This window comes from Cariama cristata, unplaced genomic scaffold (genome assembly GCF_000690535.1).
Source record: "Cariama cristata isolate BGI_N322 unplaced genomic scaffold, ASM69053v1 scaffold7300, whole genome shotgun sequence".
Classification (NCBI taxonomy): Eukaryota; Metazoa; Chordata; class Aves; order Cariamiformes; family Cariamidae; genus Cariama; species Cariama cristata.
The window spans coordinates 119824-143478 of record NW_009594062.1 but is presented as its reverse complement, the minus strand read 5'-3'; the positions used below and the strand labels follow the sequence as shown (position 1 = coordinate 143478).

At 38.1% G+C, this 23655-nt stretch overlaps 1 protein-coding gene across 1 annotated transcript in view; it reads left to right on the top strand.

Annotated features, from left to right (window-relative positions):
* The window catches only part of CDH6 (cadherin 6, type 2, K-cadherin (fetal kidney)), a 48774-nt gene that overhangs the window by 5787 nt on the left and 19332 nt on the right, over positions 1-23655 (top strand). Inside the window, exons 2-4 of the mRNA XM_009696592.1 lie at positions 18832-19126; positions 20629-20748; positions 22793-22960. Coding sequence (XP_009694894.1) covers positions 18832-19126; positions 20629-20748; positions 22793-22960 — 583 coding nt within the window. The remainder of the gene's footprint in view (positions 1-18831; positions 19127-20628; positions 20749-22792; positions 22961-23655) is intronic.

Sequence of the window (23655 nt, the reverse complement as noted above, 5' to 3'; positions counted from 1 at the left end):
GGTGCTGTGGTCCTTGGGGAGCACTAACGTCTGTCTGCAGCACTCTCTGCAAAGGAAATTCTCTCTTAGCAGGGCACAGGGCTTTTGTGAGCCATTTATGGTACTCCTGCCCTTGCTCCCGACAAGAAAGTCACAGGGCCCCTTACAAGTACCCATATTAGTTAACTGCAATATGTTTCACTCTGTGGTGAAAAAAGCATTAAGACCAGCCTTTTACACGTGAGGAAACTGATGTACAGGGAGGTTAAACGACCTTATGCACAGCTAAAAGTCAGAAATTTCTAAACTGAGATTTTAAAAAAATAATAAAATCAGAGTTCTTAACCTCTTTCCCCCCACCCCATTTAAATAATTAGGTCACCTGCCTCCCGCTTTGGTAGGCTGAATACTTGTCATTCTCTTAAATGTTAGAACAAATGCCGTGGTGCATCTGCACTTCCTTTATTCCTCATCCATCAGTCATATTTTATGTTCTACCACTTGACTTTCCCAAGTGCCCTTCATTCCTATATTGAATTGCACACACATACACACACTTGTCTTATATTCCTCTTTGAAAGATTTACTGGTGCTGATAGAAGTTCTCTGTACTGTCAGTCTCTGTGGAATAGAGATAACTCTGAAATGAGGGACAGTTGAGAGGTTAGAGGCCCAGGATGACAACCGAGAAACAGCTTGCAGATTTTAAACCATCATATGGGGACTAAGAAAGGAGCTAATGAGAAATGGGTGGGATGAGCAAGAATGTTATTCAGAAAATGAAAAGGCAGGAAATATAGTATGGTTACTGTTTACGATCATCATAATTGTGAATCTACTTGGCATCATCCTTGTACCCAAATATATTACACAATATAAGAGCCTTACAACCATCTGTTTCAAACGTACCACATTTCCTACATTATGGCACATGATGATACTTACAATGTAATGGTACATAACCTTCTCCCCTTCTTCCCATTCCACCTACAGAAGCAAGCAAATCCTGGGACCCTCAAGCCAATATTCCTGTTAATTCTTATTTTTCATTTTTTGTGCCCTGAACTAAGTAATTTTGTTTTCCATATACTAATGACCTGCTCATACCACTGCTTATATTTTGGGCCACATCTTTTCACAGATCGTCCTGTCCTACTCTTGTTAGCAATCTGCATGTCTTCCTGAATTGTGTGCCCCTAGACTTCTAGCTATAGAAAAACAACTGAACACATTAATCTTCCTCCCCAAGGAGAGACGGCAGGTGAAATTCATGCTTTATTTTGGGTTACTTAGATCACTGATCTTTGGAGCTGTGATTACCATTTGCTTATTTGTTTGTATAGCATGGTAAAGTCATCACTATAAAGCTGCAAGATCATGAATATAGAACTTGCAGGCTAGTGATATCCGAAAACAAAATCCCTGTTTCAAGCTCAAGACAAAGAACCATTGTTACTCCACCATTTGTTGTTTACAGTTGGCTCACCAAAAATATTAAACCATAAAGCTTAGAGAAATCTCTTTATTAAATGAAACTCATATTGTCTGTGACTCCCTTTTCTTTTGCTGCTGTCTCCCTCGCTGGTGAATATAGGTTCACAGTGGGGCAGCAGCAGATTGAGAGCTGTGGCCAGTCAGTGTAACATTTCAAAACACAAACTGAAAATGTGTTGTGACGTGAATACCTACTGTTGTTCCGTATGCACTAATGCAGACTGTGGCTTGCTTTCACCGTTAATGGGGTGAAACAAACTTCAGCATGCACTTGCAAGTACTTCAGGATTCAGTGAAGCTTGCACTTATCATGAAAGTCTGAGGTGGCGGATGAAGGAAATGGAAGAATTACCCTCTGGAAGGAAAGGAAACAGGAAAAATATCAATCATTTCTGCCTTCTGTTCTAATTTCACAAAAAAAACCCAGAACAACAAAGGTTGTAAATAAATATAACACTGGGTGAGCTGGGAGTTAAAAATGTACGTTAAAGGAGAAGGGGAAAAACAGATCAGCCAATGTTTGTGCTAGAATTATCATTCCCACTGTTTTCTTTTCAGAGTTGTTTATTTTAGAGTCATACCATTCAATAAAGGCTGCAGTCCTTCTATCCTCTGCTTGCATATGCTGTGTTGTACAGAGCAGGGCTCCAGAAGAGCTTAGCTGGAATGGCTTCTCTGTATAGGAATATCGTCTATCTGGCAGTATTTCTTACTTTGTCACTTTGTGAAACATCAAGTAATATTTCACCCTCAGATGTCTATTGGAACAAAGAAGGTTTTACTGTCCTGCACAGGCTCACATAATGATCATTTAGTCATCTTTAGCATGTTTGTCAGTTTTGCTCATACTGTATCTTCATGTTGGAAGGCAACATCAAGTTAAGCCATTAGTATAACTTGTGTGTTTAGCATCATGTTATCACTAATGGAAAGTTAAGTTCTCCTCAAAAGACAGAACCAAACAGTACAACTGTACCTTTGGTTCTGTGACGTGCTCCCTCCTGCCTAGCAGCCCTTCCAATCCAGCTGATCAGGGCACTGGCAGGGGATTTAAAGGGCATGCAAACAGAGGTGTCAGAGCATTCATAGTTTCTTTCCACTCCATGCTCTTTCTGTGGTTTTACACATTTCAGGTCACTTGCTTAAAGCAGAGTTAATGTTGCTTACAACTGCTAGAATTCCTCACAGAATGTCCTGTATGCATAAGGAGTAACAACTGCCAAGGGGGTTGCAGGCAAAGAGGTAATGCCCTATGGATGAAAACTCCTGCATGTATATTCATGGTAATTGTAAGCCAGTGTGAGCTTGAGCCTCATGCTATTTCCAAGTAACAAAGCTTGTCAGGATCTACACCGTTCACCCAATAAACCCACCTTATCCAAATACCTATTTTTCTCCCTACAGAATATATTTGTAGAAAAATTTCTTTTAGATTATTTAGACTGATAGGATCACATCAATTATATGTGCTTCAGAGAGAATTCTTTTCTTTTGTGAGTACTAGATATGATATAATTGGGAGAGCATAGACACGAGTCTTGCCACCAAAAGAATTCCAGGCTCTTCAGTCAAAATGGACCCGCATTGTTAGACAGGCAATGTTGGATCTTGAACTATTAGCTGAAGCCTGGGATTGAATATCACTCCTGCCAGATAGAAACACAGAATAATTAAGGTTGGAAGAAACCCCTAAAGGCTACCTGGTCTAACCCTCTCCTCAAAACAGCTCCTATTAAAGCAGGTTGCTCATGGCAGTGTCTGGTCAAGTTTTGTGTGATTCCAAGGATGGAGATTCCACAACTTCTCTGGGTACTTCTCTCAGTGCTTATTATCTCTCCTTTCTTTTAACTAATCAGAATTTCCCTCATTGCAACTTGTGTCTATTGCCTCTCGTTCTATCACTGCCTTCTCTAGCTCTGCCTTCTCCACACCCTCCCATTAGGTAACTGTAAACAACAATAAGCCTTATCTTCTTAATTCTAAACAAAACCATTTCTCTTTTCTCTCTTCATCCATTGTATGCTCCAGCCCCCCTAACTCTCTTGGTCACCCTCTGTAAACTCACTGCAATATGTTAATATCTTTCTTGTACAGAAGCGGGGCAAAACTAGATGCAGTACTCCAGTTATATTCTCACAAACTCTGAATGGTCAGGGAATGATCGATGCCCTCAATAAACAGGTCATACTTTTGCTAAAACAAACCACTTGGTTTTCTTCTCAGCAAGGACACACTGCTGATTCATGTTCAATTTCTTGTCTACTAGAATGCCCAGATACTTTGCAGCAAAATTGTTTTCTATCTAGCCTGTACTGCTGCAAGGGATTATTCCAGCATAGATACAGGATTTTGCATTTACCTGTGCTGAACTTCATGAGGTTTCCATCAGCCCATTTCTCCAGGCTGTTGAGGTTCCTCCAGATAGCAGCTCTGTCTTCTCAGATTGAGACTGCTTCACCCATCCAGCCTTCATTTTTTTGTGATTTGCAACATGGCTGAGGATGCATTCCATCATTTGAGTCATTAACAAAGTCATTAAGCAGCATTGACCCTCAGTATCAGCCCCTGAGGAACATCACTAGTAATCAGCCACCAGACTTCATGCCATAGTTCACAACCTTTTGAGCTTGGCTATCCAGCCAATTTTCCACCCACCTTATTGGACATTTTTCCAGTCCTTATCTCACTGATTTGTCTGTCAGGATACTATGGGATACTGTGTCAAAGGCATTGCTAAAGGCGTGCAATATCCACTGCTCTCTACTTGTCCACAATGCCATCCATGCCATCATGGAAGGCAATCAGGTTAGTTAAGCGTGATTTTCTACTGCTAAATCCATGTCGGTTGTTCCAAATCACCTTCTTTTTCTTCAAGTACCTGGATTTAGTTTCCAAGTGGATTTGCTTTATAACGTTTCCTGGAACTGAGATATAGCTGGCTAGTCTCTAGTTCCCAGATCTTTCTTCTTGCCCTTCTTTAGAATGGGTGTGACTTTCCCTCTTTTAAGAATTCAAGAGCCTTCCCCAGTGACTACGACTTTTCACACATTAGAGAAAGAAAACATTTCATCACCATCCTTAGATGCACCCAATGTTGTCCTACAGAACTGAGTTTGTCCAATTTACTTCAAAGGCTTCTGATTTATTGGTTTTTGTCTGAAGTGAATAATGCTTCGCTCTACTGGAATTTTATGCTAGGCTCAAGGATCTTTGGGGCCTGCGGGCAAATTGCACTTTCACATCCCTGAGCAGTTCTTCTTTATTCATGAGTAATGGGTCCAACATAATGCATTCTCTGGTCAACCCATCAATCACCTGGGTCATGAAATTGTCTTACGACATTCTGCAGAAACCTGGGTTGCTTACACACAGACATATTGCCCTTCTAGCAGACATCAGAATGATTAAAGTCCCCCACGAGTACTATGGCCTGCAATCATAGGGTTTCCTCCATCTGTGCAAAGAAGGCTTCATCTACTTCATCTCTTTGAGCAAGCAGTCTGTAGCAGATGCCTACCATGATGTCTTGTGTTGGTCTGTCCCCTTATCCACAAGCTCTTGACCGATTTGTCACCTGTTCCAAAGCAAAGCTCCTTTTACCTGAACTGATCTTTTGCTAATCCACCTCCTTGTCTTCCTGGCCTGGCCTTTCTAAAGGTCCTACATTCAAATCATGTGAGCTATCCCTTCACATCCTGACTAATGCACTTTGAGGAATACTTATTTGAAAGAAGAATCTACTCAACAGCAGCCTTGGCTTAGGTTTTCCATAAACATATTCCTAGTTGAGTAGCCTTCCTCAAGAAGGTCCTGTTGAGACTCAAATACGCAGCCTTTTAGATTGTACCTGCTGTCTCACACAAATCCTTATTTATCTGTTTACACGACATCAACTTTTGTTTAGAAACGAAGTTGTGGAACATGACAGCATGGCAATATTTTGCCTTTCCCCAGCTTCTAAACTGTAGAACTAGATGATCCAGGAATGTAAATATGTTTAAGACTCAACGAAACCTGTGGATATGAATTAATTTTCTTCTTGTTAAGTCTTCATTTAAATTTGATTGTGGGTTCTCATTTGTTTTAGTGTTTGTCTATATTCTCCCTTCCCCATCCCCCTACTTTCCTCCCTGTCACACACACTTTTATATGGCATATAAAATTCATGCACATATTTCAGGATTTGATTGTCAGCATCAAGTGCTCAGAATATCAAAGGGTCACCTTTGTCAGTAAGCAAAGGATGAGCATTTGCTTTCAAGCGCATCCATCAGGGAGTAGTCAGAAGCTGTTACTTGCTGAAGAAGCCTGATGTTTTATTCAACTGTATCCCAGTAAAAACATTTCTGGATATTAGGCCAAGGGGTTTTTTTGTTTTGGTTTGGTTTTTTTCCTAGTTAATCTTTAAGATATATTCTTCCCTACCCCCACAGGAGAATAGAGGTTTTCACTGAATTGGAAATGTACTTGTTCATGTACATTAATTAAGGTGCTGTATTTGCCTACCATATAATTTTGAGGTGTTTTTGAAAGCTAATGAGTCCAAAGAAAACATTTTCTCAATGATGAAATGGATAATTATGACCACTGATAAAGAGAAAGCAACTGTCCCTGGGTAAATTCCCTGAGAAATCAAAGGCAATCAAAGCTGGGCATGTAATACAACCTGATTGCACTAACTATACACATCACATAATTTAGAGATTAAGGGACATATACTAAAATAAATTATTAATTATAGAAATGCATGGTTTATTGAATGTACTCTTTTCTGAAAAAAATATTTTCTCCTAATCTCAGTAGAATACCTGCTGTCATCTACTACTATGTGAGTTCCTGTTTTGATTGAGTAATACAGTACAGGACAGAAGTCCCATTATACTGAGCTGAAGACTTTCAAATTAATGGAAAAATGTTTAGAACAAACCCACAAAAGTGTTCTGACATAAATGGCTGGGTACACAAAAACCTCATATGATTCTTTTTTTCCTTGCAATTTTTAAAAGATGAGATATATATCTGAGCCTTTTGACTCAGTGAGTGTCTTTTCTTGCAAAAAAGGAAAATGGGACATAATTTATAGATTAATTAGTAAGCTTAAAAAGTGAAGGTACATAAACTATGCTGTAGGTGCCTTTTCCTGTGCACATACCTATCTTTTAGATATAGAAGGACATCAGGATATTGGAACTATTTTGCTCTGACTTGGAAAAAACTTATAATGAAAGTTGGCACTCTTGAATTGTATGCACAATTCTCATTGAAAAACGGGGGTTTAGGGGAGAGATTTCCCTGGGAGACATGCATCCCTTTAGGTACTCATTGCATTCTCATTGAAAGTCATTACAAGTTAGGCACTTGTAATTTTCCTTAACCCCACAGCTCACTCAGTAGAAATGAAAGCACATATATTCCTTTTCACCTTACCACAAAGTCTTAAGATACCTCAAAACATTATTTGAGCTAATATAGCCAGCCCCCGAGTGCAGAAACTCCCCTACCTACCCCATCCCTTAGCTATACCTGTGGCAAGAGTAACCTTCAGCTGGTGGATAATAACAAACACCTAAAACCAATTAGATTTTCTACTATTGCAGCTGGATTAGGAACAGGCCAATCCCCCCACTCTCTAAAGGGTGGCAAAGCCACAATATTGCTAATCTTTACTCCGGTTAAACAATCCTCAGTCTTTCCACAAACTAGCACAGAACAAATTACACCCAAGGTTCTCAAATCATGTTATAATCATTACACACAGAACTGGACATTGTTAACAACCCACATTTTACTGCAGGGAGAATGTAGAAGCATCAAATAGTGATCTAAGATCAGCCAGGAAGACTGTGACAGAGACAATAGTAAAACCTGCCAGTCCTGTATTTGCAGCTACAAGCTTATCTTTCCCTTGCACATCATGTGTTTTGTCAGAGATACACTTAAATGTACTTCACTCCTTGTTTGTATTTTTTTTTTTAACATCTGGAAAATCATCAGTGATGCCTCAAACTAATTTCCCCATTTATTCTTTAAGACTCACACTTGAATCCAATGACTGGCTATTCAGTCATGCTGGTAAATTTACAGTGATGAGACAGTCTGTCTCCTAAAACAAAATTACTTGTACAGCTCTTTATGGCTTTCAAGAATTCAAAGGCTTGAATTTTCATTCCTGATCACTGAAATGTATACACTAGGTAAGAAAATAATTTTTAATCTCTCCTAATCTTCTGCTCAGCTATTCATGTAAGGGAGTTTTCTTAGTACCCGAGCTAGGGTATGACAAGTCTGGGGGTGGCTAAATCCTTTATGCTTTTTAGTAAGTGAATGCTGATGCCTCAGCTAAAATCAGTCCTCATGTCTACCGGATACTCTTGCTACCATACAGTTTAAAAACACTGGCAAAAAAAAGGACGATGGTCAGTATGACAAAGAAATGCCAGATGCTAAAATAGGTGGACCAAAAAATATAAACCAGGGTTTTTTTTAACTGCCTTGGCCTTCCTTAAGAGAACAACCAGATCTCCATGTTTTTGTGAGGGTAATTGCAGAAGTCTGTACAATGCTCTTTTGTTACCATCGCTACTGTTTAGCTGGAGAGGGCTCTTTGATCTTTCAGACAAAGGCATAATGAAATCCAACTGCTGTAAGTAAAACTGGGGAAATTCAGTTTACAACCAAGGAGTTTTGTTTTTTTTTAAGTGAGAGGTCAGTTATTACTCAGAGGCAGAATTGTTTTGAGTTCCTTAGAGTCTAAAAAGAAGGTTGGCTATCTTTGTTACTGTTATACAGTAGTTCAAAGAAAAGCAAGAAGAAATGAAAGAACATGAAATTCAAGGGCCCATTCGTATAGAGATCAGACTTCACACCATAGTCTCTTGTGCCTTATAAATTAAAGACCTGTTTGTCTTTGTAAAGGCAAACTTTGTAAATTCCTGCTATAATTGTGCTTAGAGATAATAGGAAGAGAAACAAATGAAACTGCATTACCACAGAAACGCTGAGCAGCACTCAGCTCAGGAGAACATGGAGATACCTTTATCTATTTTGCAGCTTTGCTAAATGTTCATTAAGATCTGATAACAAGTTACCCCCAGAGAAAAGGGACAACAGAATAAGGGACCTTTCTAGTTTTTTTTTACTGCAGTGCAGGACAAAGGCTCTTGTGCCATTGCCCCTGTTTAATCACAATGAAGAGCAGTAGCAGTTGGGGAACGCAAGATGGAAAAGAGTTGATAGGCCCTAGGCAATGTTGAAAGGATTGACATTTTTCAATTGATTTTTGCAAAGCTGATTAGCTGTGGCTGCATGTTTGCACTTCAGGTTAGAAAACCCATTTGTGATTTTGAAGGGTGTGTAATAAAGGAGTGAGTCACCGGAGTATGGATGTTTATTCTTAGCTTCATACATTTAAAACAGAACAACAGGTTCCTGACTACTGTTTGGACAGCCTGTTCTGTAAACCAAGCATCACGACATCAGCCAAACTGTTGTCCCTGCCTATCTCAGGCCATGTGGCCCCATACATAGCCCTCACAAAATGAGAATGAAAGAACCCTTCAAGCCTACCTGGACAGTGTGAGCCTAGAGACTCCAAAGTCAGAGCACTTTGACTCTTGTCTCTGGTCTAATGACAAATTCTTATTCAGTTGCCCTTTATACTCTATTTCTTACCTTTTTTTTCACTCCAGCACCCTATATTCTTATTATAGTGCCTTTTCTGTGTTCTGTTGTTTTGAAATTAGATGCCACTATCCTTTATTCTCAGTTCGACTTTTGAGTACTTGGTTGCTTCTGAATCTTGAAATATGCTTAGTGCTTTTTGTTCCATTCATTTTCTGAAGATGTTCAGCAGCACAAAACTGATTTTAGCTTCTCTTAGTGTCATTCATTTACAGGGGGAACAGATTGGCACTGCTACTTTTGAGAATGAATGAGAAAGTTCACTGACATTTTGATACTCTCAAGAAACAGAAAGATAGCATCACCCTCATGGTTTTTCCTAGTTTGGTATATTTTTTTTGTTGTTTTGTTTTGTTTGTTTTGTTTTGTTTTGTTTTGTTTTAATTCCTCCTGTAGTTCTTGATATCAGGATAATCTTTTTGGCAGATGATACTGCTGTTACTGAACACTTCTATCTGACATCTAACTTTTTTTCCACATTTGCAGTGGGTGCAATTTTAGCATTTTTTTTTTTCTCCTTGAATTTCATGGCTTTTTCATGTGTGTAAAAACCTCAGGGTTAGAGCTAAGAATCAGTACTTAGGTTAAAAGGGGCCCTCAGGGTGTATTATTGTTTTACCCTTTGCCTGTTATACACTCAGGTGGTTATCTTAATAAAATATTTGATTTACATTTTAATAGTCAAAGTATTGGATCCCTATATTCTTTACACTTTTTAATTATTATTCTTATTATTTCAATTTTTACTGAGTTTTTCTTCTAATCTACCTGATTCCATGCAAACAGGGCTGATATGGTTTCCTTAAACAAAGTAGCTTGCAGATAAGAACTTCCTATAAAAATACAGCCTGTTATGTATTATTATATTAATAGGATTCCACAGCTGAATGAGCCAGGGTTTAAAGTATTTCTGGTTCTGCTATACAAACACTTATATACCAAAAAAGTAAGCGCAATACAAATTTGATACATTATATTTTCCAATAACTGCAAAGAAACCAACACCCCAAAATGCAGAAATCTCGTATAATCTCAGTAATTCTTCAGTGCTCTATTTCATTAATTTATTACAGATTTAATGTTTGTATTCTTGATTTCAGTACTGAATCTTATCCTTTATTGCTGACCAGAATAGCCTACAGGAAAAAAAGGGTGACCTTAAAAATGGAATAAATAGAAACAGGAACAAAAATGCAATGCTCATGAAATAGAAGGTATTAAAAAAAAAAAAAATCTAATACACAATGAACAGTCATAAATTAGAAATAGCAGGAGAAGTAGAAAAACCTGAGTGTTTTAGTCAGGATATGTTTTGGACAGGAAGAAGCTAGTTCGATATGGCAATAAAAATGGCACATGTTTGTACTAATTTCTAATAGAGGTAGGAAAACATTAACATTGTTGTTCAAAGACCTGCGTCTATTCGTACAGAAGGAAGGCAAATTGAAATGCAGCAATTGCAGAAAAACTACTAGGATCATCGGCCCTTCATATCTGGCCTTTTCTTCACTGGCTCTTTTTGGAATCCACATGTCTTGAAAACAAGAGACTGGAGTTTTAAACAGTTTTAAACTTGCCTATTTTGCAAGTGAAGATTGTATATAGGCTGGTAGCCTAGCAAAGAAAAATAATGAGAGCATATGGAATTATTATCTATAAATGCTGGATGAGGAAGAATATATGTATGTGGGAGTAGGTTCTTCAAAGAGAAAAATAATGTTGGCACAAGAACAGCACATCTAATCTGGGAAACAAGATTCTTTCTAATCACCAGAGCAGCAATTTCTTCAAATAGAAACTGTGTACCTGTTGCACCTTTTTCTTCACTAGATGTGTTGAGAGCCAAGCAAGTTAAAACTACATCAACAAACTCAAATACTCAGAAATCAGTCACACAGAGCCATATTCAGGTTTACTATATGAACTATAGTATAGGAACTATACTTACTATAGTAAAATAATCACTCACTATGGTTAACTAATTTAAGTATTCTGTAAACCGTGACATCTGTAAGGTCAAGAAACTGATGAACAATGAAGACTGTTGATTGCTTAGGACAGCAGATCTTGGGTTAGTGAGGAGGTACAAAAAACTGGGAAGCTACATTAAGCACCTGTTGTAACAGTTTAAATACAGTCCCTGTGTGTAAGTGCTGTTTCTGATCATTGCACATCTGCAATGATGGTGCTGTGATCTGGTAAGACTGGGTCTGTTTTCATTTCTTTTTTAATCTTGTGAAATATTTTTTGTTGGTTTATTTTCTTTGGAAATGATAGTGCTTGAATCTTCAAACTGCAGCTTTCCAGCTCTTTTGAGGCTGTAGAGTATAAATACATTTTCATATAATCTTCAAATTGCTTTATATAAGAATGGGAAGGAATCATCTCTTCTAGTTTCTCTAAACACCAAGAAGAATTGGAAGCACTGTAGCGTCTTTCTCCTGTTGTCTTCCAAATACTGTTTCAGCATCTAGCCTCCCATTTTTACCAGAAATTTAAGCTACATTTTTGAAATATTGGTCCATAAGTGTAGGTACGTAAGTCTTGACATAAACTTCCAGATATCTGACCCAAGCAGATAACACTTCAGTGGTCTACCCTCAATCTCTGTCCATGGGTATCCTCTAAATAATTCTTAAGTCCATTAACTGCTTTCAATTAAATTTTATAGAGGAATAAAGGTGTCAAAACCATTAATTTCATATACAGTTTGGAAGAACAGTAGCTGCATAAGTCAAATAAACCTATACTGTACCTTGACTGGTCAGCTCATTATTCCATAAATACATGTATAAAATGTCACCAAACACAGCCCATGCTGTCTCTTCTCCAGCCAGTAAGTCAGGAACACAAGAAGCAGCAGCATTTTGCAGTCGAGAGGATTTGAGGACAAGGGCTGAATCAGGAACTATACAGTACCATGCAGTGGGCTAAGTGCTATGAAGGAGAGCAGGATGCTTTGCCTTAAGGGTGAGTCAGATAGAGAGGGTATGTGGAGCAGGAAAGAAACCAGAGCTTAGCATAACTGAGGCCTTAAGAACATGGCACACATGTCCATAGGAAATCTGTCATTCCTGGTTATGCTGGATCTCCCTGTGGACCTGGTGGAATACCTTTTTTAGAAGAAAGGATCTTTTATGGCTTGAAATAAATTATTTGTGTAGGTATTTGCCCAGATGATACATGATATAATGTATGTATATGTAGGCATATGGAACACATATATAGTGTCTTGGGGTCGTTTTTGTACATTAGGAAGAAGTCTATACTTAAACTTCAGCAAAATATACATAAATATTTATTACATAATGTGCAAAACCAATGCCATTTTAACACAGAGTCACCAAGTGGAGCAAAAACTTTGATGCTAATTATGTGATGATATTAATGGTGTTGATTATGATATTAATTGAGGTGGTTAGTTGATGTTATAGGGGTACAGAGCACCAGGAGAGACAAAGAAGAGTGCAAGGTTGTTATTATTCTTAATATTATAGTATTAGCAGTCTCATTTTAAGTGCTTTAGTTTTTCTGAATGCTCTAGCATTGAACTGTGTAACCTCAAGCAATACATGTGGTTGAATTTGCTCATTACCAGACAGGACTCTGCTGTTTGGATCTATTCAACTTGGAGCGAAATCATGTGCTATGAATACTGCCAAGAGTAAACCCGTGATTCTCTTTGTTATCTACCTACCAACTGCTTGCTTACTATTTTAATAATTGGTCTCTATTTCATTATTGTGTTAGGAGATAAAAATGTGACCACAGCAACCCCAGAAGAGCAAATCCCTCTTATAAATACAAACAAATAATAAGATGCAACAGAAAGTTTATTTCTGGATAATTGTGGGTTGATGGTTCAGTGTGTACATCCCAAGGTCAATTGACTTTGATCTTTGCAGAGATTCAGTAACAGTTCAGAAATTCAGTGAGTAGGGTGTTATACTCACAACAGGAAAGAGAACTTGGTCTGTAGGATGGATGGAAAACCATTTTACCCACCGAATTGCCAGGTATCATAACCAGCAATATGACATTAGTGGGAGCTAAACTGCAATTTTCAGCTGTCTTGCATAACCTAAAGCCATAAATGAGATTAACTACCCTGTTTAAATCAGTGTTATACAGTGAGGTAGAGGAGGGATGTTATTTCATTTTGGAGAGTATCCACAGCCTGCAATTTCAATTTTTTTGATTTTAATTACCACAGAGATAAAAGAACATTTTCTGTACAACCTTGTTACAAATATGCGTGGTAGAAAGCCGCTTCTCTCTAATGCGTTTCATTTAAACACACAAAAAAGTTAGTGGTTAGCCTTAATCTGTTAAAATATATGGGATTTCACTTTCATTATACAGTTTTGGTACTGCTGTTTCATACAGTTTCATATCAAGGTGAATTTAGCATGGTTAGAAAAGGGCCCTGAAGCACCGCCAGCCCTGACTGTCCCTGCCCAGGCCCAGGGTTCCTCCCATCTGCCCACAGCCCAGGACCCCATGTCAGGCCCCTGGGGCTCCCCTCACCCTGCCCAAGGCCCAGGACCTCATGTCACCCCCCGGTGCCGTCAGCCCCTGCCCCAGCGACGCCACAGCAGGGCCAGTCTCCAGCTCCCCACAGCCCTGCCCTGCCTGGCCATGGGCCCTGCCAAGTCAGGCCCACCACAAGCCCACATCCTGGCCTGGCCTTGGCCTGGCCCCAGGGAGGTGCCCAATGACCAGGGCTGGGGCTGCCCTGGTGCGCCCGGCTGCCCTGCTCCTGGCTGGGGTGGTGGGACAGGCCCTGGCTGCCGTGCCTGCCATGACCCACCTGGGGAGCCGCCATCCCTCACCTCTGTTCAGACACACTAACATTGCTTCTTTTGGAAGTGCTGCCAACATTTTGAAGTACAGCTCATGACTTTATAATAGCAGAGATGAGCAATAATGAATTGTACAGCTTAATGCCAATTGGATCTGCTGTTTTCACGCCGTATCAGTTTATAGCCTTATTGCAAAAGCACATGAAAGACATCCTTAAATTCTTCCCACATGCTTTGCTGAAGTAATTCCTGTGTGTGTAGCGTGGGTCCAACTCAATTTTTAAAACCCTGGTAAAATTTTCCTGGAGTGTTGTTTCACAGTAAAGCAATACTAACTATTGCAGATGAACACAAATATTGTAAATATATTCTCTCCAGAAATAATAATTAAAAAAAATGCTCACGGTACAAATAATTTGAACATGGCTTTCACTTGCCTTTTCCTTTTTGTCATGCTGAAGAAGCCCCATTGCCACCGCCCTTGGCGCTTTCGGAAGGCTTTGCCAGAGACACTGCGCAGAACGAGGCTACTCCAGATTGTGGCTAATTTGAAAGAAAAACAAAACAGTAATAAATTTTTTTTAGTAATTTTAAAGTCATTATGTATATGACAACAAGCAGAATGTCCAATACAGGCAGATAATGCTGCGGTCCTGCATGCACTTTAAACACCTCCTCCTGAAGGTGTGAAGCCTTCTGTTTTCAGGCAGGCGTATTTGAATGTTTTAGGCCAGGACATTTGGGAGGGGCAGAAGACAGAGGCTGGACAGTTTTTATCTAACTGTAAGTCATTAAAAGCAAACCAGATGGTTCACTTAACAGTGGTATTAAAGTAAAATGAGTAAAAGTATGCCTAGGGCATAGTAAAATCTGTAATTTGTCGTTCATCCTCAGCCTTAGCCAGTGATTGATGGACGATTTCACAAAAACGTCCAGATTAGATTCTGAATGAATCAATTTACTATAATATTAATACAGTACAATTGCTGATGCATTTACTTTTTATTGCCTAGACTTAATTCTTCACACTTTTGCCTACCTTTGGGGTATTGCTCAGTTCAGTCACCAATTGAAATGAATGTCATTGAGTAACACTGACTTCCTATGGAAATAAAAAAATCTACCTTTACGTGAAGTCCTAAAAATCTTTGGCTGAAGTAACTTTGTCTTGAGTAATGGTAATACGATACAGCCCAGATGACATAAGCACTGTGTCCCAAACGTTTTATTCTATCCCATGGCTATCTGCCATGGCCCATTTATCTGACTATCATTATGCAGAGGATAATGGACATTTTTTTGCAACACAAGTTAGCACAGAGGGTGAATCTATGATATCTTGCATTGGCTAGGATCGGTCCTGCTAAAAGCTTCTGCAGTATAATTTATATGTATGCCTCATCACAGCAAACTTTCTTTGCAATGAGATGTCTGGATAACGAAAAATAACTTCAACATAAAAGGAAAGAAGAGGTTGTTATTACCACTCATTTCATCCTTATAACCTATCAATGATGTTAAGTTTTATATACAAAACCATCAACTACATCTTTAAGTGCATGTCACCTTCAGGCCCTTCTTTTGGTCCTTTCGGCTTCAACTTGCACCATTTGTTTCTCCTTTAATTTTATCCCCAATTTATGTTTTTTTTTTAACCTAGTTACAGTAGCAATTTCTCCCTTCATATAGGTCACACAGGTAAAATATTTCTTCCAAGATAAACTGACACTTAAGGAAAAATAAAAGAAATGATTGTCTTTGCTTGGTAACTTTTCTACCAAGCAAACGATCAAGGACAGATAGCGTAATCTAAAATAATAAATCATTTTTTTTTTTATATTTTCCTCACAAGTGAATGTTACAAATTTATCATCTATGAGAAAGTTTTCCAGAAATCTGCTTGTTTTTTCTAATGTATAAAACCAGTTTTTTTCCTGAAAAGAAGGGAACAAAATCCAAAATATTTTAACCTAGCTATTAAGCAGTTGATGCTGGTGCTGTGATATAGGCCTATCCTACAAAAACCCTCTGATGAGCAGTTAGAGAGCTATCTTAGTTTACTGAAATCACACAGATTGTAATCATGCCTTTTGAGACCCTTTGTGAGCAGGTTCTTGAGGCCACACATGGTGAAGCACTAAATTCGCTGGTGGTTTGAAGAGCAGGTACTCAGCCAGCCTTAGCTCTACTTAATATACACTGGTACATCGGACATAACGTCCACCAGGTCTCACTCTCACAGTAAGTAATCCACATACAGCCTGGCCAACTGAGCACTTTGTATGTTGTGTCATGTCTTTCTTAGGAAAGACATATTTAGTTGTAAAACTAAAGATATTGAAGTTGGAAAGGATCTTGTCAAAGGGAACATTTATTTTCAAAAGTTAGTGCTTTTGCTGACGGGATAGAGATTGAAGCTTTGATGAAAATCACCTCATTCTCAATATTGATGAGTCATTTACATTGAGATATACTTTGTCTTGATATCCAAAGTCACAGTCTATCTTACACAGGTGGATTCACTGTGAAGGAGGAGTGGAGATTTCATAAAAAATTGACTTGAAAAAATCACACAAGTTTTCATTTTTAGCTCTTTAGGTGGTCTGGGCTAGGTAAAGAATATTATGGAAGATAATTCCCAGTGGTTCCAACACCTTTTCTAGCTTGACCTTCTTTGCTCCCTTGTTCACTGAAACCAGGTTTAATGAAAATTATAAAAATGAGTTTGAGAGTTCAGCCTGTAACAAGTTTCAGAACAGCATTATTCCATGATTCATATGAATTAATGGTAGTCTGTTACTGAGGGCTGTTTTTGTCCCAATATGATACAGGCAGAGTTAAAGAGGCTTTCAAGGCAAACAAAAGTTGAATTTTTGATGTGAAACAGTCATAAAAAATACACAACTTTAAAGACAAAATTATTTTGATACCTTTTCTGTTGCGGGTTGCCTGTGAGGAAAATTATACTCAAATAATCTATTGAAATTACTTCTCATAGTAGACTTCTAGTCTGATTTCTTAATAAGGAAGTTTAACAGATATTCATCAGAGGCTGAGGTTAGATCTAGTAAATCATATAATTCCTCTAGGCCCTACAGCCGAGTGTATTGGCCAGCTGAATGGGGCCTAGGAGACAGGACTCTGTTCCAGGTTCCAAGACTAACATTCTGGAAAACTTCAAGTTTCTACACTTTGTTATCCGAAAAACAAAGCAAATGGTATTGACTGCATTTGTGAAGGGTTTTGAAATCTGCTTATGAAAAATGTTGCATACAAGCTGCTTATTGACACTCTTATTCTCAAAAGAAAGGGCTAAGAGGAAAGGCTCTGTGCAAAATTTCATGGAATGCCCATTTTCTCCTGAAGGAGAAAATTAAGAAGAGTGCCTCAGCACATCTGCTAACAACTCACCATGCCACAGTTCTGGTATGTGCGGGGACAAAGAGTTCATCCCTTAAAGGCAAACTTATTGCATGGAGCATGCTTTTTGTAGGGACCATAGGTATAAGCGCACATGGTGGAGCTGTGCCACCAAGGGGGTTGTCAGTAGGCTGCCAGCACGGCACTGATCTGCGCAGAAAGTTGGAGGAAGCCCAAAGCATTGACCATATGGTCGTGCTGGAGGCTGCCTGTCCAGCATGGTAGGGGCATAGCCAGGCTTTGGTAAAGTCTATGAAAAGATTTTCTATATTCTTTTAACCTACAAATCTTTCTTTTCTCCAAAGCATGACATCCAGCAATGCTAAGTACATTGCCACACAGTCAACTAGGCATTTTTTTTCTAACTTGTGTGCAGGAAAAGAAAAACAAAGAGCTGGTTGAGAAAGTCCAGCTCTCCTGACTCATAAACATGTCTTTTCTACGAAATCAACAGTTTCCATGAATCTGCTACCTAATAGATTCATTTTTTCCCATTAATTTCATCAGCTACAGCCTGACTTTAGAAGCCATTTTAATGTTTCATTTTTTTAATTTTTATTTTCTCTAATGTAACAACAAAATAAATTGTAGTTGATTAGCATTGATTTTAAGGCCAGGGGGCATAAATAAGCCTTTATCAAAGGAACAGCCATGGGAGTATCATTTAATCAGTCATACCTCATGTGTGTGCTAAGCAGCATTTCAAGAGATGTGGAAATCTCCTGGGAAAAAAAGATGATGATTTGGGCAGCTCATGTTTTGTATGCTAATTACCATCATTCTCTTCTTCCCCCTACCCCCACCATGTTTCAGCTTGGTCCATGTCCCTTTGGATAAGGCAACTGATCTCTTCAGTGCTAGTGCTGTAGTGGTCTAGTATGCCTGCCTGCCTCTGGTCTTAGTTTGCCGCAACTGTGAATGTATGTATTTTATCTGCTATTTGTGTATGTATTTAATATGTTATTATGTTGTGCACTATGTGGTATATCACATAATATCCATGGGACATAAGAGCCGAGCACCCAGAATTTAAACTCCAGAAGTGGCTGACCTGGCCATTCTTTAATTCTTTGCTTACTGCAATTCCTGAATCCACTGTTTTCCCACTGTAGGATCTCAGTGTCCTACATATTCCTAGGATTCCACCTAAGCCACTAGCATTTAGATCTAACTGATGTGTTCTTATCTTGGGAAAGTGATCTGCAGCTTCAGTTCATGGTTTTCCTCAGGCAATTTCTTATCATATAGCAGACCATTTCAATTCTGACATCAAGACACAACTCCATCAATTCACTGCTTATACTGTGGTATTATCTCATTTCCCAAAACCAATATACAGCCTTTTGGCCGGGTATTGAAAACAGTAAAGCATGTATCCTGATATCACTTAAAGTATCTAGAATTGTGTCCCAATTATTTATTTTCCTTTCTTTTTTTATTCCCATTTCACCACCAGCTGCATTCAGACCAGGATAAAGGAGATGGATCGCTTAAGTACATCCTTTCTGGAGATGGAGCAGGAGACCTCTTCATTATCAATGAAAACACTGGCGACATCCAGGCCACAAAGAGACTAGACAGGGAAGAAAAGCCTGTATACATACTCCGTGCTCAGGCTATAAACAGAAGGACTGGAAGACCAGTGGAACCAGAATCTGAGTTCATCATTAAGATCCATGATATCAATGACAATGAACCAATGTTTACAAAGGATGTTTACAATGCCAGCATTCCCGAAATGTCAGATGTTGGTAGGTGCTAACTAGGAATTGATTTCAGTGGCTGGTCTGGGTTCTTTCTGTGGAGTTAATGAAGGGCCCAAAGTTTACAGGCACTGAATACAGACATCTGCTGTTTGAGTCTGGAGTAAAAGCACCTCAGACATACTAAAAAAAAAAAATAAAAATCTAACTCCAGGAAAATAATGACAACAGTTTGATGGAATAATAGGTGTCAGCTGAAAGAAACCCACTGCCTCTGTTGTACCACAAAAAAAAAAATGCAAGTTAATACAATCTAGTTTAGCTACAGTGGAAGTGAGCTGAGCTAAGCTGCATTACAACATCTGTAAAGGGTTTAATATGCTTTATTAACATGATTTAGTAGCAGTGTAATAATACGGTAATCCATGGTTACCTAAGTGTGTCCATACCACCCTAGATCTGGTCAGCAATCCTTCTTTAGTTCAGTAAGGGAAAAAAGAAAATGGAAAAGGGCAGGTGCAGAAGTGGTTGTACACACTTCAGAAGTGAAAACTCTCACCCGAGTCAACTCATTCCGAGATACGCCATTAACTTCCTGTGACCTTTGTTGCTCTTTACATGCAAAAGAAAAGGGCTCCAAAGTCCATTGAAGTCCACTGAAATCTTCCTATTGGTTTAAAATGTATCAAGCCGTAAGAATCAATCAATAAAAGAAAAGAACTTCCTTGAAATACGATTTTAAGTTTGGATCTTTTCCAGAGAAGTTGACAGCTTTTGATTCTTTGTCTCTGATTCTTAAGGAGGCCATTTTGATTTCTTTGTCAGAGAGCGATGGATGGCTGAACTGCAAGAAGCACATTTCTAATCTGAAATAATATCCAGGGAGAGAAGCATTAATTAATCAAGATCAAGAATGAGATTAAAATAAAGCTCAAGCAATATGAAAATAAAGACTTCGGGGCATACTCTCTTCTCTCATTCATGGGACTTGTCACATGGATGAAACCTCATCTGGTGAAGAGAGAACCTAATATTCACATTTTAACATGTGAAGTGAATACTTTATTCACAAATCTGTTTTAAATGCCAAAACCTAAGCTCATTTTTTATGTTTGTTAACACTTTGCCTAGGATTCAACACTGTTCCTTTCTCTAGAAGACACATGAAAAAACAGATTTACATTCCTATGTCAAATACCTTACAAGCATGAGTGAATTTGCAAAAGTATATTCTTGACTTAGATTCAAATTCTGAATGTCTTCAATATCTGGGGAAGGGAGCATTTCTGATTTGTTCATAAGAAATATGATGAAGGATCTACATAGCAAATCAATAACTGTGCATTTTAATGAACTGAGAATAAGCCGACTATCATTTTGGTTTTGTATCTATGTCCTTTATGAACAGAGAAACTTCTACAAAATAAGAATATCTCTAACATTTAGCATAAGTTTGACCTGAACCTGAACTATGTTTATTCTACATCATAAACTGTCTTAACCATGAAAAAAATCTGTGGATTTTTATTTTCTTTAATTTCTCATTGCAGGTACCTTTGTTGTGCAAGTCACCGCAACTGATGCCGATGATCCTACATATGGGAACAGTGCTAAAGTTGTCTACAGCATTCTCCAGGGACAACCATATTTCTCCGTCGAATCTGAGACAGGTCAGGGGACCTTTTCTGTCATTCTATGACAGTGTCTGTAATTCAAAATGACATGCTAAGCCAAGCTAGGACATATTAGACAAAAACTTCAAAGAGATTACATCTTACTCAGTGTAAAATCTGACAAACTTAATAGAGCGAGACATCTGTAAACATGACACCTACATTATTTTAATCTTACCGGCAAAGTCTAATAAATACAATTAGTACTGGATATGAACCAGTTCTCAATCATTTTTAACAAGCAGTGGGTACAGAGACTGCTGTGGATGCTTAAATTAAACCAAATAGGTTAGCTTTTAGATGAAAATGAGAAACAGGTGGGTGTGGAAAGAAGTGTTTAATCCTCATAGATCTTCATAATGGCTAAATTAAGACTGAGGGTTTGTTCAGGTAGGGTTTTTTCTCCTTCTGCTTCTTCAAAACTTGTTTAAAGTAATTATCATTTCTGTACATCTGCAACATATCACTTTAATGCTAATTTTATGAAAGAAATCTTAATTAAGAATAATGATAGAAGAGGTAAAATTGGCTGTTGCGCTACATTGGAAGATCACAAATAGAATCTCAAACTTCTGAGTTCTGTTTTTGGAAGATGTTTAAATTACACACAGTGACTGGAATTTTTTATGGGCTGAATAACAGACAGCTTTGGAATCTGTGCATGTAAAGCATATGAATTCTGGCTGACTGAATCTGCTGTACCACTGACTATCTGACTAGATAGATAGTCTCTTCCCAAGATTTGTAACAAAATTCTCCAACAAGAAACAAAGGATCTCAAGAAACTCCTTAAACGGGAATATCCACTGTGACAGGTTGCTGGAAGCTAGAGAAATTGTTTCTCCTCAGCATCCTTACAGGAAAGAAATGGATTATCCCCGACAATTAATCAGGTTTTAGCATTGTTTCTTAAATAGATCTTAGAGACTCAGGAGGGAAAAGGAAGGAGAGTTTAGATGTCTCAAAGGAAAACCTGAAGTGAAAAAATGTACATAATTCTGAAAAGAAGGAGAACCAAGATCAAAGGAAGCCTCCCTTTGAGCATAAGGTATTAGATAATACAAGCAAGGATTTTTGCACTAATGCATTCATTCTGACTTGGACAGTACACTATGTTCTCTTCTATCTAGAGTTACAATAAGGATAATGTAGCTGGGAGTTCACCAGTAATAATCTTTTAGCAAGAAGGTTGTATGAGACACAGAGGGGAAGCAAGGTAAACCACAGGCTTGATCTTCCTGCCATGGAAATCAATTGCAAAACTCCTAGAGTGAAATAAGTCTCTATCAAAGCTGCTGTGAATTTTGCCATGGATTTCAGTACTTGAATTTCACCCCTTTTGCCTACAAAGGAGTCAATTCTTAGCCTTAAGAGACCCAGGGAGAATGCAAACATTTTGCTTCATGGTAAATCTGAATGATTGAATTTCAATAGGAGTTGGCTCCATAACTGATATTTGTGCCTTTGAAGGAGGAGGTGACTGGCAAAATAATTTCAGTCAATATATAAATAGAAGTATATACTTGGGCATGCCTGGATGTTCATAATTTTCTTAACTAATTTCTCTTCTCCCATTTAATGTTGTTGTACTGCCTCTTTAATGATGTCTTATTGAAGTTAGCCTTTTTTTTTTTTCCTTACCACATCTGTCAAAATAAAAATATTGACAGAACAGGAGAGAAAAGATGGAGCACATTATAATGAACAAAGAGCCTTTTTCCAGTTCAGTGAGAGACTTTGGCATGGAACTGAAAGGGGGTAAATAGTTATGTAAAATAACACTGCTCAGAAATATGTAGAACATCTTTCTGAGGATGCTACTAATATTGTGTCTGTCACCTAGGTAGCAGTCTGAGATACGATATGACAAGTCTATAATTTAATGAGCCATCTCATAACAGTAAATATTTGTACTGGGCAAAGTTTACTTATTACACAGAGATTATTTTGTTCTTTAGGCTGTGGGGTTTTTTAATAAGAATTTCCATCAAAGTCAGTACATTACTTATGAACTCCCACTCTTTAATTTTCATGTTTTCAGGCATTATTAAAACTGCTTTGCTAAACATGGACCGTGAAAACAGGGAGCAATACCAAGTGGTCATCCAAGCTAAGGACATGGGAGGCCAGATGGGTGGATTATCAGGAACCACCACTGTGAACATCACACTAACTGACGTAAACGACAATCCGCCTCGCTTCCCCCAGAGTATGGAACATTTATGTTTTATGTCTTTACATTAAAATGGACAAAAATTGGTTTTGTTTTGTTTTTTTTTTTTCACCTCAGATATTGTTTCTGTTCTTGTAAATTTACTGAGTATCAAACTTCCTTTAAGAAAGAAAAAGAGAACACACAAGTGAGCAACAGTATCGTGCTAAGGTTAATTGCAATAAGTGGGAAATAAATCTTTAATATTTTTACTCCAGTTGCAGTAGACAGTCTGAGACATGAATTAATGTACAGAAACATCTTCTGGTTTTCCTATGTATTAAACAGCTTTGACCAATACAATCTATATTACTTGTTCAATATTATTTCTATTAGACCTTGTGGCTGACTGCATTTTAAGGAATCTGTTCTAATCTAACATATTTAAGTTTTGAAACATGTTTATTTAAGTACGTAAAATGATCAAGAGCAATTCTATCAAAATGAGTATTTACACCTAGGAAGCATTTGCCTCAATGGAATTTTGTATGTTCTTTAAGTACAGAAACATAGGCACATACATAAATATACCAGATATTTCTGCTTATTTTCCTTCCCCTGTCTCAGATCATTTGGTAGATATCTGTATGATACTTAAGGGAATCAGTTGAGCAAGATCTCTTGGAAAGTAATTTCTATTAATGACCATTCATGACCATAGTGATTCAAAGTGATTCAGCTTTCATCCACTT